General features: G+C 40.7%; 3 protein-coding genes across 3 annotated transcripts; 2 read left to right on the top strand and 1 right to left on the bottom strand.

Moving 5' to 3' along the window:
- Positions 1–1,232: 1,232 nt before the first annotated feature.
- Positions 1,233–2,346, top strand: BCR41DRAFT_400281 (hypothetical protein; the record flags this gene model as incomplete). The annotated part of the gene is made up of 2 exons (XM_022029131.1): positions 1,233–1,428; positions 1,556–2,346. The coding sequence occupies 2 exons, from the start codon at positions 1,233–1,235 to the stop codon at positions 2,344–2,346; spliced, it is 987 nt and encodes a 328-aa protein (XP_021877409.1).
- A 1,773-nt stretch (positions 2,347–4,119) lies between these two features.
- BCR41DRAFT_425256 (hypothetical protein) lies at positions 4,120–6,753 on the top strand (the record flags this gene model as incomplete). The annotated part of the gene is made up of 9 exons (XM_022030559.1): positions 4,120–4,252; positions 4,418–4,586; positions 4,865–5,154; positions 5,314–5,411; positions 5,570–5,806; positions 5,926–5,971; positions 6,078–6,111; positions 6,191–6,365; positions 6,464–6,753. The coding sequence occupies 9 exons, from the start codon at positions 4,120–4,122 to the stop codon at positions 6,653–6,655; spliced, it is 1,374 nt and encodes a 457-aa protein (XP_021877408.1). The 3' UTR covers positions 6,656–6,753.
- A 68-nt stretch (positions 6,754–6,821) lies between these two features.
- On the bottom strand, positions 6,822–11,867 carry BCR41DRAFT_425255 (hypothetical protein). Its single transcript, XM_022030558.1, has 7 exons — positions 11,632–11,867; positions 11,184–11,529; positions 10,882–10,979; positions 10,675–10,788; positions 10,366–10,572; positions 8,945–10,267; positions 6,822–8,862 (listed from the first exon to the last, which is right to left on the bottom strand). Exons 1-7 carry the CDS (start codon positions 11,710–11,712, stop codon positions 6,850–6,852), a joined length of 4,182 nt encoding a protein of 1,393 aa, XP_021877407.1. The 5' UTR covers positions 11,713–11,867; the 3' UTR covers positions 6,822–6,849.
- Positions 11,868–14,046: the final 2,179 nt, after the last annotated feature.

Genomic DNA, 14,046 nt, shown 5'->3' with positions numbered 1-14,046 from the left:
GTTTGAGCTCTTAATAAAGAAGGACAGAGATAAGGACATAGAAGAAAGAGAAAAGAAAGAGAGTAGTAACACGACACGCTATGCATCGTAGCAATAAGTATGATCGTTTATATATCTACTGAAACAAACTACACGTTAGAGGTCCCTAATTACTGAACTCATCGTTATATGCTTAATAGCGTACGGAAACACTAGAGATGTATGCACGCGCTAAATGAAAGAACACGTCAGGGAACCATCCACAACCTATAACAACACGACCAACAAAAGTGCAAAGTAAAGCGGCATAGTATATTCCAATTATAGATAAATCGTTTTGTAATTCTTTATTTAGTCCCAGAAGCGCATAAAGAATATCAACATCTATTCTGGGCTACGTACGACTTTGATAAGATATATATTCTGGTCAATATTTGATGGTTGGGTATCGAGCTTGTGTCGTGGAAGGTTTCCTGGTAATGGTATTAAAGACTGAAATAAAGACCCCGTACAAATAAAAAAAAGCCCCCGTGCAAATATCTTTTTCCTTTAAATTGGGTGAATCTAATTGTAGTCCAACCTTTATAACTGAGGATCATTATCTTGGGAAATCTGCGGATGTTTACTGTCTAAAGCCTGCTACGATGGTGCTGACCATTTATACTAGTTGGCAGCGACGTGAGAGCCGGTGCAAATATAAGTAATGTATGATGTGTATACAACGAGCAGTGTGGGCGACACGTTTGTAAGCGTGAACTGTTGTCAACTATTGAAAGGCAAGTGATCTGTTATAAGTGGATGAGAGGATATGCATTTCACAATATAAACTAAGGTCCATCCTTCGTATTCCGTTGTCCTTAGTGAATTTGATAAGAAAGCGATCTCAAAGTTTAGTAGTTGAGGGCGCTTGAGCTCTTTAATAAAGAAGGGCAGTGATGTATGCACGCGCTGAGCACGTTATTATAGATTGTTAGACTACAATTAAGCCACTGTGGCCCCAGACTATGATTAACAAAACATTTCTGCATTTCTTACTATTTTATCTGGTCATTCATTTAAAAATAATAATGGCGCAAATAGACATGAATCACTGTTCAATACTTTTGTTAAAAGAGGCAACGAATGAGTCAGAAGGATGTACAGATGAACATCATGAAAACAAAGTGGAAGATCCGTACAGATTGGCTTTGCTCGACAGATCGAAGGAAAAGAATGTCAAACTCACGGTGGACTATCTTGCGCCTATGATAACTATGTTTGCAGAATCAACAGAGCTTTCGCGAGCTATCTTGGCAGGCTATCCAGAATCATGGCATCGTCAAGAAGGCAAGCAATTGAATACTAAAAGCGACAACAGACCACACCGAGCACCCATTTGGGCATTTGCTGTAACATCACAAAAGGCTGTTCATGCCTTCGAAAATGCCCTTCAACTGCAACCAAACTCTGGTAAAATTAAAAAAATAAAAATAAAAATAAATAAAAAAAAACCCCCCGCTTTGGCGCGCATTCTGGGTTCGTAAAAAGAAAAGAGGGATTAATTACCAACATTTTCGCCTTTTATTTTTTGTACCAGCTATACGTGAAGCCTGGCTGGAGATACCGATTTACTGTCTTACGGGCGCGACGCTTACGAGTGTTCAGAAGGCAGGCTTTAAGACCATCAATAGCAAGAATCCATATACTGATGTTACCTCATCAGATCCAGCATCGACATCTACAATAGCACCGATGACAACCTATTCTTTTGACACTGGAGTTCAGTTAGTGGAATTTATACTCTCTGCGGACTGGCCCACAGTTCATCCCTCTTCTGCATCTAGTGATGGTTGTGGAGCCCTGGCGCCTGAACTTTGGTTTTTGAGTGGAGAAATAAATATGAAGACCTTGACCGAGACGTTGACTGCATACCAGAAACCATTTAAAGAGATTGTAGTCTATAGAACAGAACGACGACCAGGTTTCGATCAAGAGCTGCTAGAGTGGCTAAATAGAAATTCATCAAACGTAGAGACCAAGAACAATGAAGAAAAGAGGACATGTTGGCTTGTGGGATTTAGCCCGCGTGGTGTTGACATGTCTATACCAACGTTGAAGCAATTCATACTGCAGAACACGACACGAGTTGATGGCAATGATGGAAGCGGCAATGGTGGCGCTGTTAGTGGCAGTGGTAACACGACGAGACACGTCGAGATTCGATGGGGTGCAATTGGAACCACAACTATGAAGCGAATTCAGGAACATCTTTTGAAGCTCCATGAAGACATAATTCCGACGAGCAACATGGATATAAGCCTAAGTATGTCGGTTGCTGTGGCAAGGGCGCCAAAACCTGAGGAAATGGCAGAAGCTATCTTGCCTTGAGATGATTTTTTTTTTTAAAAAAAAAAAAAAAAAAAAAAAAAAAAAAAAGGGTGCGTAATATAAGTGTTATATCAGGGGACGATTGATTTATTTTATTTTTTACTTTGCTCCATGCTCATTATCTTTTATGATCGTGTCTGTTAAGGTGGTACCTTTGGAATAGATACGTTCCTTTAATTGATGATCCAACAAAATGACAGGATCCTGTTATTTTGAAAAGTTGACTCTTTCATGTCGCACTTTGGATAATTGAGTGGCTGTCAAAATTCGATATAATATGCCAAGCTAATAAAATAGACGTTTAGATACAAACATTTCAAAACCGTCACCTTGCTGCGATGATCGTGTCAAAGTCCCATCATTTCATGAAGAGAATGTAAAGGGGAGCATTCTATGGGAGAGAAAAAAAAAAAAAAAAAAAAAAAAAAAGGAGTTATTCTAGTGAGCGGAGTATAATGTGCATAATCTTACGTAAAAACAATTGCGAATTCATAAAATATATATGCACTCAAAGACCTGCATTCGAAGAAGGTGAGGGCTCATCTAGATTTGAGATTTTGAGATAATTATATGCAGATTCATTAACCTTACACATCCTTGATATAGAAACATAAATATATAGTTGTGCATTAGAAAGGACGGTATGGAACATTTGGAGAATATATATGTGTACTTTGTAGGCCTTAGTTATTAAAAATACTATGTACTACATGTTGATCAAAGTATAAAAAGCTGAGAGAGATCCTTTAACAATGATGAGCAGTTGATGCTGCTCCGATTGGAGTTTTCGTATGATATCCATAACTCGTTCACAATTAATTTATACATGTATACGAAGACCAATAGATGAAGCTCCTGTAAATACCTTTTTTCCTTCATTGGGTCGGAGATCACGTTAGAAAAGAAATAGATAGTGGATTGGACCCTTCCTTTATTAACGCAAATCGGATCGGGAACATGTTTTGGTGATCCTTCTTCCATTTTTTTTTTCTTTTTCTCCAATCTGTTGCACATGTACATGGACATTGAGTTGTTGAGAATTGAGTATTTTTTTACTCTATCAGTCTGTCTCATCAGTCAATGGTGATGCGCCCAAGAGAACTTTATTTTCGTTCAACTTAATGCTCACACACTGCACAATTGGCACATTCGCACAACCGTGTATGCGCAGAACCACACAACGCGAAAAAATGATTGTTAATCCCATAAGGAACAATAGAAACCAACAAGGAAAGACTTCTCCCATGTGCCCATGTGCATTATTCACAATTGCAGTACGGTTTATTTTGTTTTATTTTATTTTATCTTATTTTTTGTTCCTGAGCTGGTCGGCTCATTTTCTTTATTCCTTTCTTCCTTCTTCCTCTTTTTCTCTCTTTTCATTCTCATAATCACTTCCTTTTCTGTCCTCACGACCTTACTTTCACCCTTTCTTGCATTCATCCACTTTTTTATCTTTCTCTGAGTGTAGTAAGCTGTACTCAAGTCCTCGGATGGAGAAAGAATTTAGCAAAATTAAATCTTTTCCTTTCTTTTTTTTTTACACTCTTTTATTTTACTCTTTAGTTCATAACGGCTTTAAGTATTTTTTTTTTTTTTCTTTTTTTTTATTATTTCATTCCATTTTGAATTCTGTTCCAAAACTATTTTTTTTTTTTTTTTTTATTTTTCTTTTTTGTTGTGTAGAAATATATAGTGTCACGTTTCTTTATTACATTTTCTTTATATTTTTGTATTGCATTTTGTTCCTCTTATATAATATATTATCGCACAATGGCCCCGATTTCACATATCAAGGTGATCATTGTGGGCGCAGGTGTGGGTGGTCTCACCCTGGGGATCCTCCTTGAGCGCGCCAACATTGCTTATGAGATTCTAGAGAAACATCCCACTTTCAATCCCATGGGTAAACAATAACTAATTCTTAGTTTTGCATTTTTTCATGGAGACACAAAAAAAAAAAAAAAAAAAGCGCTTTGTTTCTGTTTAATTTTCGTTCTTCCAGATAAAGTTTGTCTTTTTAAGACCTCATCATCTCTTTCTCTCCAATACATAATATGAATAACAACAGGGAGTGCCATTTGTCTCGTTCCGTCGGTGCAACCGCTCTTTCAGCAATTAGGTTTGTTGGATGAAATTAAACGACTCTCAAAGCCTTTTGGTGAAATGGTGTTCCGAGAAGAGAATATGTCGATCATGGGAAAGTACTCTGGTAGGACACCGTTGGATATCAAAGAACGGTGAGTTTAAGAACGTTGCTACTGCTTGAATTATTGCTAGTTATTCTTTTATTCTTTTTTTTTTTTTTTTTTTTTTTGACCTCCTTCCTGTACTCTTTCTGTCGATCGAATTCGAAATAAGGAGGATTACATGGCCTGTCACATTCCATGCTTCATAAATTTTCTGCCTTTTTGTCGTTTTTTTCTGAGTTTAATTTATATATATTTTCATTCATACAGCTGTCTAATAAATAATATCTCTCATTAACTATCTCCTGATAATAATAATATATATAAAGATATGGTGAATATTGTCAGATTATTTCCAGAAAAGATCTGTGTACGCTGCTAGCAGAACAGGTCCCTAAAAGCAAGATCAAGTATGGGAAGCGTGTACTAGAGATTCGACAGAACGTAGGCGAAGTGATTATTCAGTGTTCAGACAAATCGACTCATCACGCTGATATCTTGGTCGGAGCTGACGGTCCCTATTCAGCTGCGAGGCAACATTTACATAATGAACTAAATCAAAAAGGTTTGCTGTCGAAGCATGATTCAATGCCCATGAGATATCAATATGATTGCATTGGTAAGAGAAAAAATGACAAAAGGTGATAGAGATAAAAGAGAGGGAAGGGATTGCTTTAAAGCTAATTGTCAGCAGAGGAGCGAAGGAATGAATCAAAGGCTCTGTAAGCTTTTAATTGATGAAATCACATTTTTATTCTATTCTTTTACTGTCATTTAGTGGGGGTTACAGATCCTTTGGATCCAAATGACTTCCCCGCTCTCTGTGGAGACTTCTCGGAATTTCAGACCGTTCTCAGCAAGGATTCTTCCTACTCAGTAAGACTCTAGCTTTTTTTTTTTTTTTTTTTTTTTTTTTTCCCTTTATTTTACCTTATTGCACTTATTGTTCATTCTACCTAGTGATCACTCATCTTGAGACCTAATATGGAACAATTATTCATTGTCACATATTCATCTCAAATGACAAACAATAGCATTGGTATATTCCTCTGACAGGAAATAAATTTTCATGGATGGTAGTCAAGTACCACGACAAGGGTAAAAAATATGCTGAGGATCAGATTTTTAAGCAATCTGATTGGAGGGAAGATGTTGCAGGTTTGATGGCATATGATTATCGTAATCTCAAGACAGCCTATGGCTGTAACTTGGAATACTTCATGGAACGAACACCCAGAGGCTCCATGGCCAAAGTCATGTTGGAAGAAAAGGTACTGATAAAAAAACTGACAGTAATAGACATATATGAAAAGTGTGGAAAAAAGAAAGAGAAAAAATCCATTCACCTTTTTGGTTTCGCTCCATTTCCTTTATTTCCTTCAACATCTAGTACTATAAAGCGTGGTATGGCGGCCGTATTGTATTAGCAGGAGACGGTAAAACAACGGGATTAATGGATGCTGCTGGCTGCTACTCATGGTGGTAGCACATTCCTGTTAACAACACTTCTGTTGGCTTTTTTTTTTTTTTTTTTTTTTTTAGCATGCCACAAGGTCGTGCCGGTTGGGGGTCAAGGGTATGCTTCAGGTTATATTCTTTTTGTTGATTTCAGATTCGCAAAGCATACCATACTAAACTTTTCTCCTTTTTTACAGCGCAAATCAAGCGATTCATGATGTAATAACGCTGGCAAACCAGTTAGTGACTCTAGAGAGTAATTCTGTGCCAGATATCGAAAAGGTCTTTGCGGCTTACTACAAAGACCGCTCACCCATCGGTAAAGCGGTCGTTCAGGTGTCTGGCCGGATTGGAAATATTGCTAATCGAAAGGTAATGACGGAGCAATTGCCAAAAAAAAAAAAAAAAAAAAAAAAACCCACCACGATAATGCCTGGATGTAGACTGATTACTCTTATTGTTTTTGATAGGGATGGCTAAATGATTTGGTCCGCAAGGCAGCTTTACGACATACACCACGGTGGTTAGCGCAGCTTATGAATGACAGGATGAGCTATGATAGGCCGCAAGCTGAGTACTTACCTTTTGTGAAAGTCGGAGGTACGCTCCAACCGAAACCACAAAAGCCATCGGCATTTATTCCATTTGTCAATGAACCATAAAAACCTACAGCCACAAATCATCATCAGCAACATATCCGCCATCTTTTTCCCATACTCTTTGTCATTGGCTACGACTGCATTACAAAGATATTATAGAGCAATAAAATACATTGCATTGATTTGAAAATGATCTTCTTTTTATTGTTATGCAGCTGTAAGCATTATAACTGATGTAAGCGCTTTCATTTCCTTTTTCACCTCTGCGCATCTGATCCCTTCATAGGAACCACAACAGTGTCAGTGTTCTCGGTGCTTGTCGCAGGTTTGAAATGGGCTTTCACTTTTTTGGCCTTCATTTTTAATGAACCAAGTACTCGATGTGCTTTGGATTTTTTCTTCTTGGCAGATTCCTCTTTGTTTGTTTTCGTTTGCCCATCCGAATCACTTTTGCTGCTATTGCTGCTGCCGTCGTCGCCACTCTCGCCATGGCTTTCGCCGTCAATATCTGCTTGGCTGCCGTTCCTGTTGTGCCTATGTTTATCTTCTTCTTTGTCCCCCTCCTCTGTAGTCTCGGCCTTATCCTTGCTCTCGACCGCACCCCTATTACCTTCATCCTTCTCTCCCAAGATCTTTCCATGGAGGGTAAACTGAGGCGGGGTTTTATGTGGAGGTTGCATAGCCTCTAACTGTGCGGCTATACCTTCTGCGCTCTTTTCATTATCCTTCATTAATTCCGTAGCACGATCGGGGCCTGGCTCTGTAGCTGAAGACTTGAGGTGATCGGCTAGCTGGCCACGGTTCGATCCTTTACGCTCAAGATCATCATCATGTATTGAGGCTGAATTTGAATGTGGCAAGCCCTGGACAGATCCTGGACGGATAGTCTCGTCTGTACCGACAGTCGCTGAAGCGGAAGCTATAGACAACTCGTCGCTATCAGGACCAGTAGTACCTGGACGGTCTTTATCGCTGCTGGTACTGGTGTCCATTGTCGCACTCGTGGGCCGGCTTTGTGATTTGGTAGATAAAGTTGAGAGCCATCCATTCGTGGCACCTTCCTCTTCTTCTGCTGCAACAACATCTTTTACGGCCGCAATACTCTCCTTCCTAGGTTTTTTAATTCTCTCCAAATGCTGCTTTGCAATCGCAAGGTCATGGTAAAAGTATTGGATTGCAGTACCCACACCGTCTTCGGCCCGAATCTTCTCACCAATAGCCTGCGCCTTCTTTATCATCTTTTCATTCGTTGTAATGGTTTTCAATGCTGAAGACAGTTTCTTTACCGTAAGGTCATGGCACCAGACACCCACTCCAGCATCCTCAATACGCTGTGCCCAAAAGTGCTGATCTCCGAAGAAAGGTTTGATAACTGTAGGGATCCCTGCACGGAGGCCTGCAGCTGTCGTACCTGCGCCTCCATGGTGCACCACGCCCGCCACACGTGGGAAAAGCCAGTCATGAGGCGCTGACTTAAGCATGTAGACGCTAGACGGGTAGACTTTCTTTTCACCAGCTCCTGTCTTTTGAACTACTTTCATAGCACCATCTTCTTGAGTCGAAAGCTTGTCAGACCAACCTTTCGAGACGATCGCCCGCACCCCAGATTCGACTACCGCATCCACAATCGTCTTTGTCATGCTCTCAGGATCCGACACGACCATGGATCCGAAGCCAATGTACACTGGCTTGTTGTCCGGATCACCCTCCAAGAATTCTTCCAAGCCCTCTGGTGGGGTCCAATCTAATTCTGGGTTATCCAAGAACCAGTAGCCAGTGACATGCACCCAAGAATGCCAATCCATGGGAGCAGAGACCAAACTGGGACTCCAAGAGTATAGAAAAGGGACACGATGGGCTTCCATCTTTTCCAGGGATGTAGGTTCGATTTTAAGAGTCCTCTTACGCCAGCGGTTAACTTGCCCAGATATACCTTTCCAAAAGACTTGTTCGACCATAGTATAGCTCATGTAATTATATCCTCGCCCCAAGTTACGCTCTGGCACTGCAAAGGGATGTGGGAACGCTCGAGTTCGTGTCCAAGGGAAAGGAAAGGCTCTAAAGTAAGGGATGTTGAGCGCTTCTGCAATATGAATTCCTACTATGGCAGAAGGCGACTCAATCAATACATCTGTATCCTGACATGCTTCCCAAGCTGTCATCATGAGATCATCTAGCCAGCCTCGGAATTTTCGAAGACCCTCTCTGATGAACGAGACTGTGAACATGCCGTTTTCCACACATAATTCAATCAATTCACCGGGATCTCCCTATAAAAAAAGAAAAGAAAAAAAGTTAGAGCAGTAGCTGGAATAGATACATGTAAAGAATAGAAAGAGCATTGCTCCTTACCCCGACATGACCAAACTTAATACCATGGCTTTCAATCCACTCCTTATATTCTCCATGAGTAGCAATACGGCAAGAATGACCATCCTCCATGAGCCTCTTGCAGAATGCAATGTAGGGTTGTACATCGCCTCGACTGCCAATAGTCAAGCAAGTTATACGCAACGGCCTCGAGGGCTTGAATCCCGGATGAGACGCCAGAGACATGGGCTCTCCACTCACAGAGTCCTCCCCCAGGTTTAAAGAATCCATTACGCGAGATTCCATTGGGTCATCTAATTCAACCGAAGGGCTGTCTTTGAAAGCTTGTACGCGATGCTCTTTGCGCCTCTTCTGTGCCTCGGGCGTGATGCGCTCCTTCAGTGCGTTCAGAACCCTTTTGCATGTGTTCAAGCTTGAAAATTCAAAGAAAATCTCCTCATCTGTTTTGGTCAATAGTGCCAGTCCATGAAAATAGAATCGAGTCCCATGATGTCTATCCACATGCTCCACGTCTGCTAGAGGGACAATCACGCGAGTACTGGACCCATAAACAGTTGATTTGAAGCAAATATAGTTGTCAGAGAGATAGATTCTTCCAGAAAGGGGAAGAACACGTAGTAAATACCCTGGAAATATCTCGCCTAAAGCTTCTCCTTCAGGCAACGAAAAGTCCTTTCTAAATGCCTCTTCTTGGTTGCTGTCCTCAATTTCGACACTGTTAGCATTGATGGTTGTGGCGGCGGTAGCAGATATTTCTTGTATACGATCAGTCAACCATGCAGCAGCCCCACGGAGAGAGGATGTAGAAGGCGCTTCATCCGTTTCACTTGTTGCCTTGCAGATCTCCTTCTCCTTCACACAATCAGCCTCAGTCGCGGCCCGAAACGTTGGTGAAGCATTTCTTTGACCTTCTGTTGTTGGGCTATTAGAGGTAACATCCAATGGACGGAGATATTTGAGAGGGTTGAACCAAGATGCGCCAGCCACTGCTCCTTGCGATGTACTGCTTTCATGAGATTGGATTCCAGATACAGAGGAGGCAAGGGGCCCTTGTGGGGGTTCGGTTGCAAGTGATTTGCGTGAAGAGTCATCCGCTTTGATAGTTGTGGTGTCAAGGAATTTCAAATGGTCTTCAGACAACAGGTGATCTCTTTCTTTGCTGGCGAGGCGGTATTGATCGACTTGAGACTTCAAAGTAGCAGCAGTTTTTGGGGTATCATCGAAATAGGCAAAGAAGAACTCATCATCTTCTCCGTCACCGTCCTTAATCGACAACCGAATCGTATCAGCAAATGAGGTTGAATTCATCTCAATTTCCAGCACGTTGGCTAAAGGTATCGAAATCTAATTTTGATTTTCAAAGACAAGAGGGTATGTAAGCCATGCAGGACGATTCCCCCCCCCCCTCTTCTTTTTTGTGTTGTGTTCCATATTTGACTTGCCTTAACGTTTTCTTCATTCATCTTCGCATGGAAGATGGACTTTTGGATCGCTTTGACCCAATCAGACCGTGCGAGTTCCGAGTCTGTCCTGAACTTGTATCTACGCGAGCTTGTCATGTACACGTTGAACGCTAGCTCGTTCGTGGGTGATGGCTCTGCGGATAATGCATTTTTCAGATCGATGGTCTTGATCGGGTAATAAATTTCCTTTGTAATGATTATGAAGCAAAGATGTTTGAAAGATTAATAAAAAAAAAACATTGGTAGAATGATTCAATAAGAAAGGAAATTTACCCCTGATACACTTACTGACTGATCTGAATAATAGCTAAGGACATCATTCTTTAATATGAACCAGAACCGACTAAACTTCTTTGTGTTCTTGGACTTTTTCTCAAAGAAGCCTTCCTTTTGGATCACGTCCTAATATCGATGGTAAGAGGATTAGGCTGGTTCTGATTAGGCTTGCTGTTTGTATGATTTACATCTTTGAAAATTGTCTTATGCAAGTCTTACATGGCTACTTGGCAAATTGGCATAAAAGCAAATGTGATTTGTCGTCAGGTACATGTAGCCTGGTAATAACACTGAACGAGCCATCCAGCACGAGTATTCTATCAAACACGATAAAAGTGGTATAGTACGGGTAGCGCCACGAGTGAATAAATCGCCTTGATAAATTGCAAGGTCTACATCATGATATGTGCTCGACAGCCTTCTTGCATTCGAATGAATACATGAAACTAAAGCGTTTATTTGTGCATGGCGATAATGACGACATTTTCAGAAAAATAAAGTTAAAATTAAAATAAAATTACCTCCGACAAGTGTCTCATCCTTCGAGTATCCGAATGCCTTCTGCAGCTTCTGAGCAACTGCATTCTTGTCGTGAATGCTGCCAAATGAGAACCCGCTAGCAGTGCCCTTTTGATTTTCATTGTTGTTACTGCCCTCGTGGGGGGTCTTAGTGATGGGAGAGGGGTCGCTGGGACGCTCTGGACTAGGTGCCTGGTTTGTGTCCTTTAACTCTTCTGATAGACTATCTGTCTTGATGGCTATATCCGGTTTTTGATTTTGATGAGAGTGCGATTGCTCTCTATGTGTCTTCACACTTCTGTCGCTCGGTTGCTCGTCTTCCTCATCAGAACTAGAGTCAACGTCATCCTAAAATATTCACGTAGTGGAAAAAGCCGAGTTCAGTTTAAAAAAGCGAAGAATCTAATCGGAAGTATGAGAGGATATGGTTGTTTTGATGCTTCTTTTTACCGAACGGAAAGCTGCAGCGAAGAACTGGAGAAGAGCGGATCCATTGATAGGTAGGTTAATAGACTTTTGAGTCATGGCCATGTTAGAGCTACAAAGTAAAGAGATGCCGCTGCTTTAGAGTGTACTGTGGTTTGATAGTGTGCCGTGAGATGCTTATTATTAATATGTTTGTTGCTATTAAAATATTATTATATTTGTTAAAGTCAAGGAAATGAGAATGACAATGAGGACATGAGAAATGAATGCAAGAATAAAAGATGGCAAAACTGTAAAACAGCGATTTGAACAGGAACAGTAAGAGTGGCTACTACAGTTATGACGGAGTGAACGTGTAGACGACATATGACGGAGATATAAACAAGGACAGGAACCCTTTAATCATTTGTGGCCTGATCTGGTGTAATTACGTTATGACTGCGTCAAGGATTGTACATGTGTAAGCATGTGGCCTGAGCACACAATCATGAGGAAGTTGCAGAGTGAAATTAATCCTGACCACAAACACATTCCTGGGCGCTATTGTATCGGATCTAGACTGTTAGGTGAGGAGTAACGGAACGTTCCCGCGTAATTTTGAGAACATCAATGATAAATAGCAAGACATCAATCTTGGGTGCTCCTTCCTGATATATTGTCAGGGAGCTATTCGCTTGTAGGACCTCACATGAATATGCAGGTAAAGACAACTCTATTTCGTCACATTAAACCCTAAATAAGCTATAGCTTTATTTGTCGACTGTCATTCTTCCTATGAAAATTTCTCAGACCTTGATCATCTAAACCCTGACTCCTTAATGCCGGAGGCACCCACCTATTTTCAAATTCATGCATGCGTACAGAATACGCAATATGAAAAATTTGTCAGTTGATTAAAGTATTTGTCCGATGTTTCATGACTGAACTGGTTACTTGAAGTAGGGCTGTTAGATATGGTATTGTCAGTCATAATGCTCCTAACTCGACACAGTAGCTCTGATCATTTAATCAAAGATAGATATGATTCTTCAGGGTATAAGCCAACTGACACGTTAAAGATATAATTAATGAAGCTCAAAGGTGATATTAAAGCTCATGAAGCAGTGCTCTAGCGGGATTGAACTCCAAAAGTCCCTATGCTTTTAGCACTGGTAGTTTTGAATGTGTTTACATGAGGTCAGGTGCGGACTCCTTCATAAGACGTTTGTGAAGCGAAAGTCGTTTCTCGAAAAGCCATGTGCAACGAATATCTCGTTATGATCCTGGATTCTCAGTACAAAACGCGTTTAGCTATTTACCAAATCACAGGATATCTTTCTGGCCATTACTGTTACAGGGCGTCATGTCTGCCATGTATAATATATAGCCTCTTATACATCCTTTTTCTATCTATAGCATAGTTAGCATTGTGTATATAACATGAGAAATTGCGGTAAGATTTATAGTTCTTTGCTTTATACGCTTTGTGCACTTTATCCTATTTCCTAACATAGAAATAGAACAGGAGCTGACACTCAACCGGAAGTCAGTCTCTTCTGGAAGAGAACGTTGAACTAGGGAACCGGAGATCGATATTTAGAATTGGATGAGCAATTTCCCAGAGAGGAGAGCAATGACTGCGTAGCACTGATACGGATGGACATACTGTCGATACCAATGTAGCAGATCGTAGACAGGCTCATACTTGTATCGCCTATTATCCATTAAAAACAAATAGTGCAATCGGAAATCAATGAATAATGTAAAAGCAAAAAAGAGGATTTTTTGCCATAGATTCAGGTAAGTACCCAGAACGTGTAACTCTGGTAGGCTTTGCTCGACAGACATAAAAGCGTGAATAAAAGAGATGTTTACGACATGAGCACGCCATATAGCCACAATTCGTTGACACCATCTGGTGGGCGAAGTTAAATTGCTAAACTGGTGGCCGTTATTAGTGGTGAGAGTTCAAGTGCAAGATGCGGAACAATTTTTGTTCAAGAAAACCTCGGTGAGGTTACACGCACACAACATTTGCATGCATACAAGAGTACCAAAACATGAACTTGTGTTCTATGACTAGAATGACCAAATGGTGATAAATGAGGTGTGTAAGGTGTGATGTAAGTCAAAAAAAGAAACGAAGGGCAAAATGGATGGAGAAAAAACAAGGGATTGAATGACACGCGTGGGCCCTGTGTGACAATAATTAGAATATTCTTCTTTTAATTGGCTCCTGGAAATGTACAATAGAAAAGAGGGTTGTGACAACCTAATCCCGGTTTAGATGGAAAGGTTTGTCGTTGTCTAGAAACATAGGTGCTTGTAGAAAAAATAATGGCGACAGTTAGAGGCAAATTGAATTCCAGTTTCAAATCTGTATCTGTTGGTTGTGGCAGCCATGCCTGATGTGAAGGAGAAGAATGCATAGAAGAGGGAGAAAAGGATGGTCCGTTCTCT

This window comes from Lobosporangium transversale, assembly GCF_002105155.1.
Source record: "Lobosporangium transversale strain NRRL 3116 chromosome Unknown BCR41scaffold_47, whole genome shotgun sequence".
Lineage (NCBI taxonomy): Eukaryota > Fungi > Mortierellomycota > Mortierellomycetes > Mortierellales > Mortierellaceae > Lobosporangium > Lobosporangium transversale.
Note: the sequence above shows the minus strand (reverse complement) of the source record. Positions and strands in the feature narration are given on the sequence as shown.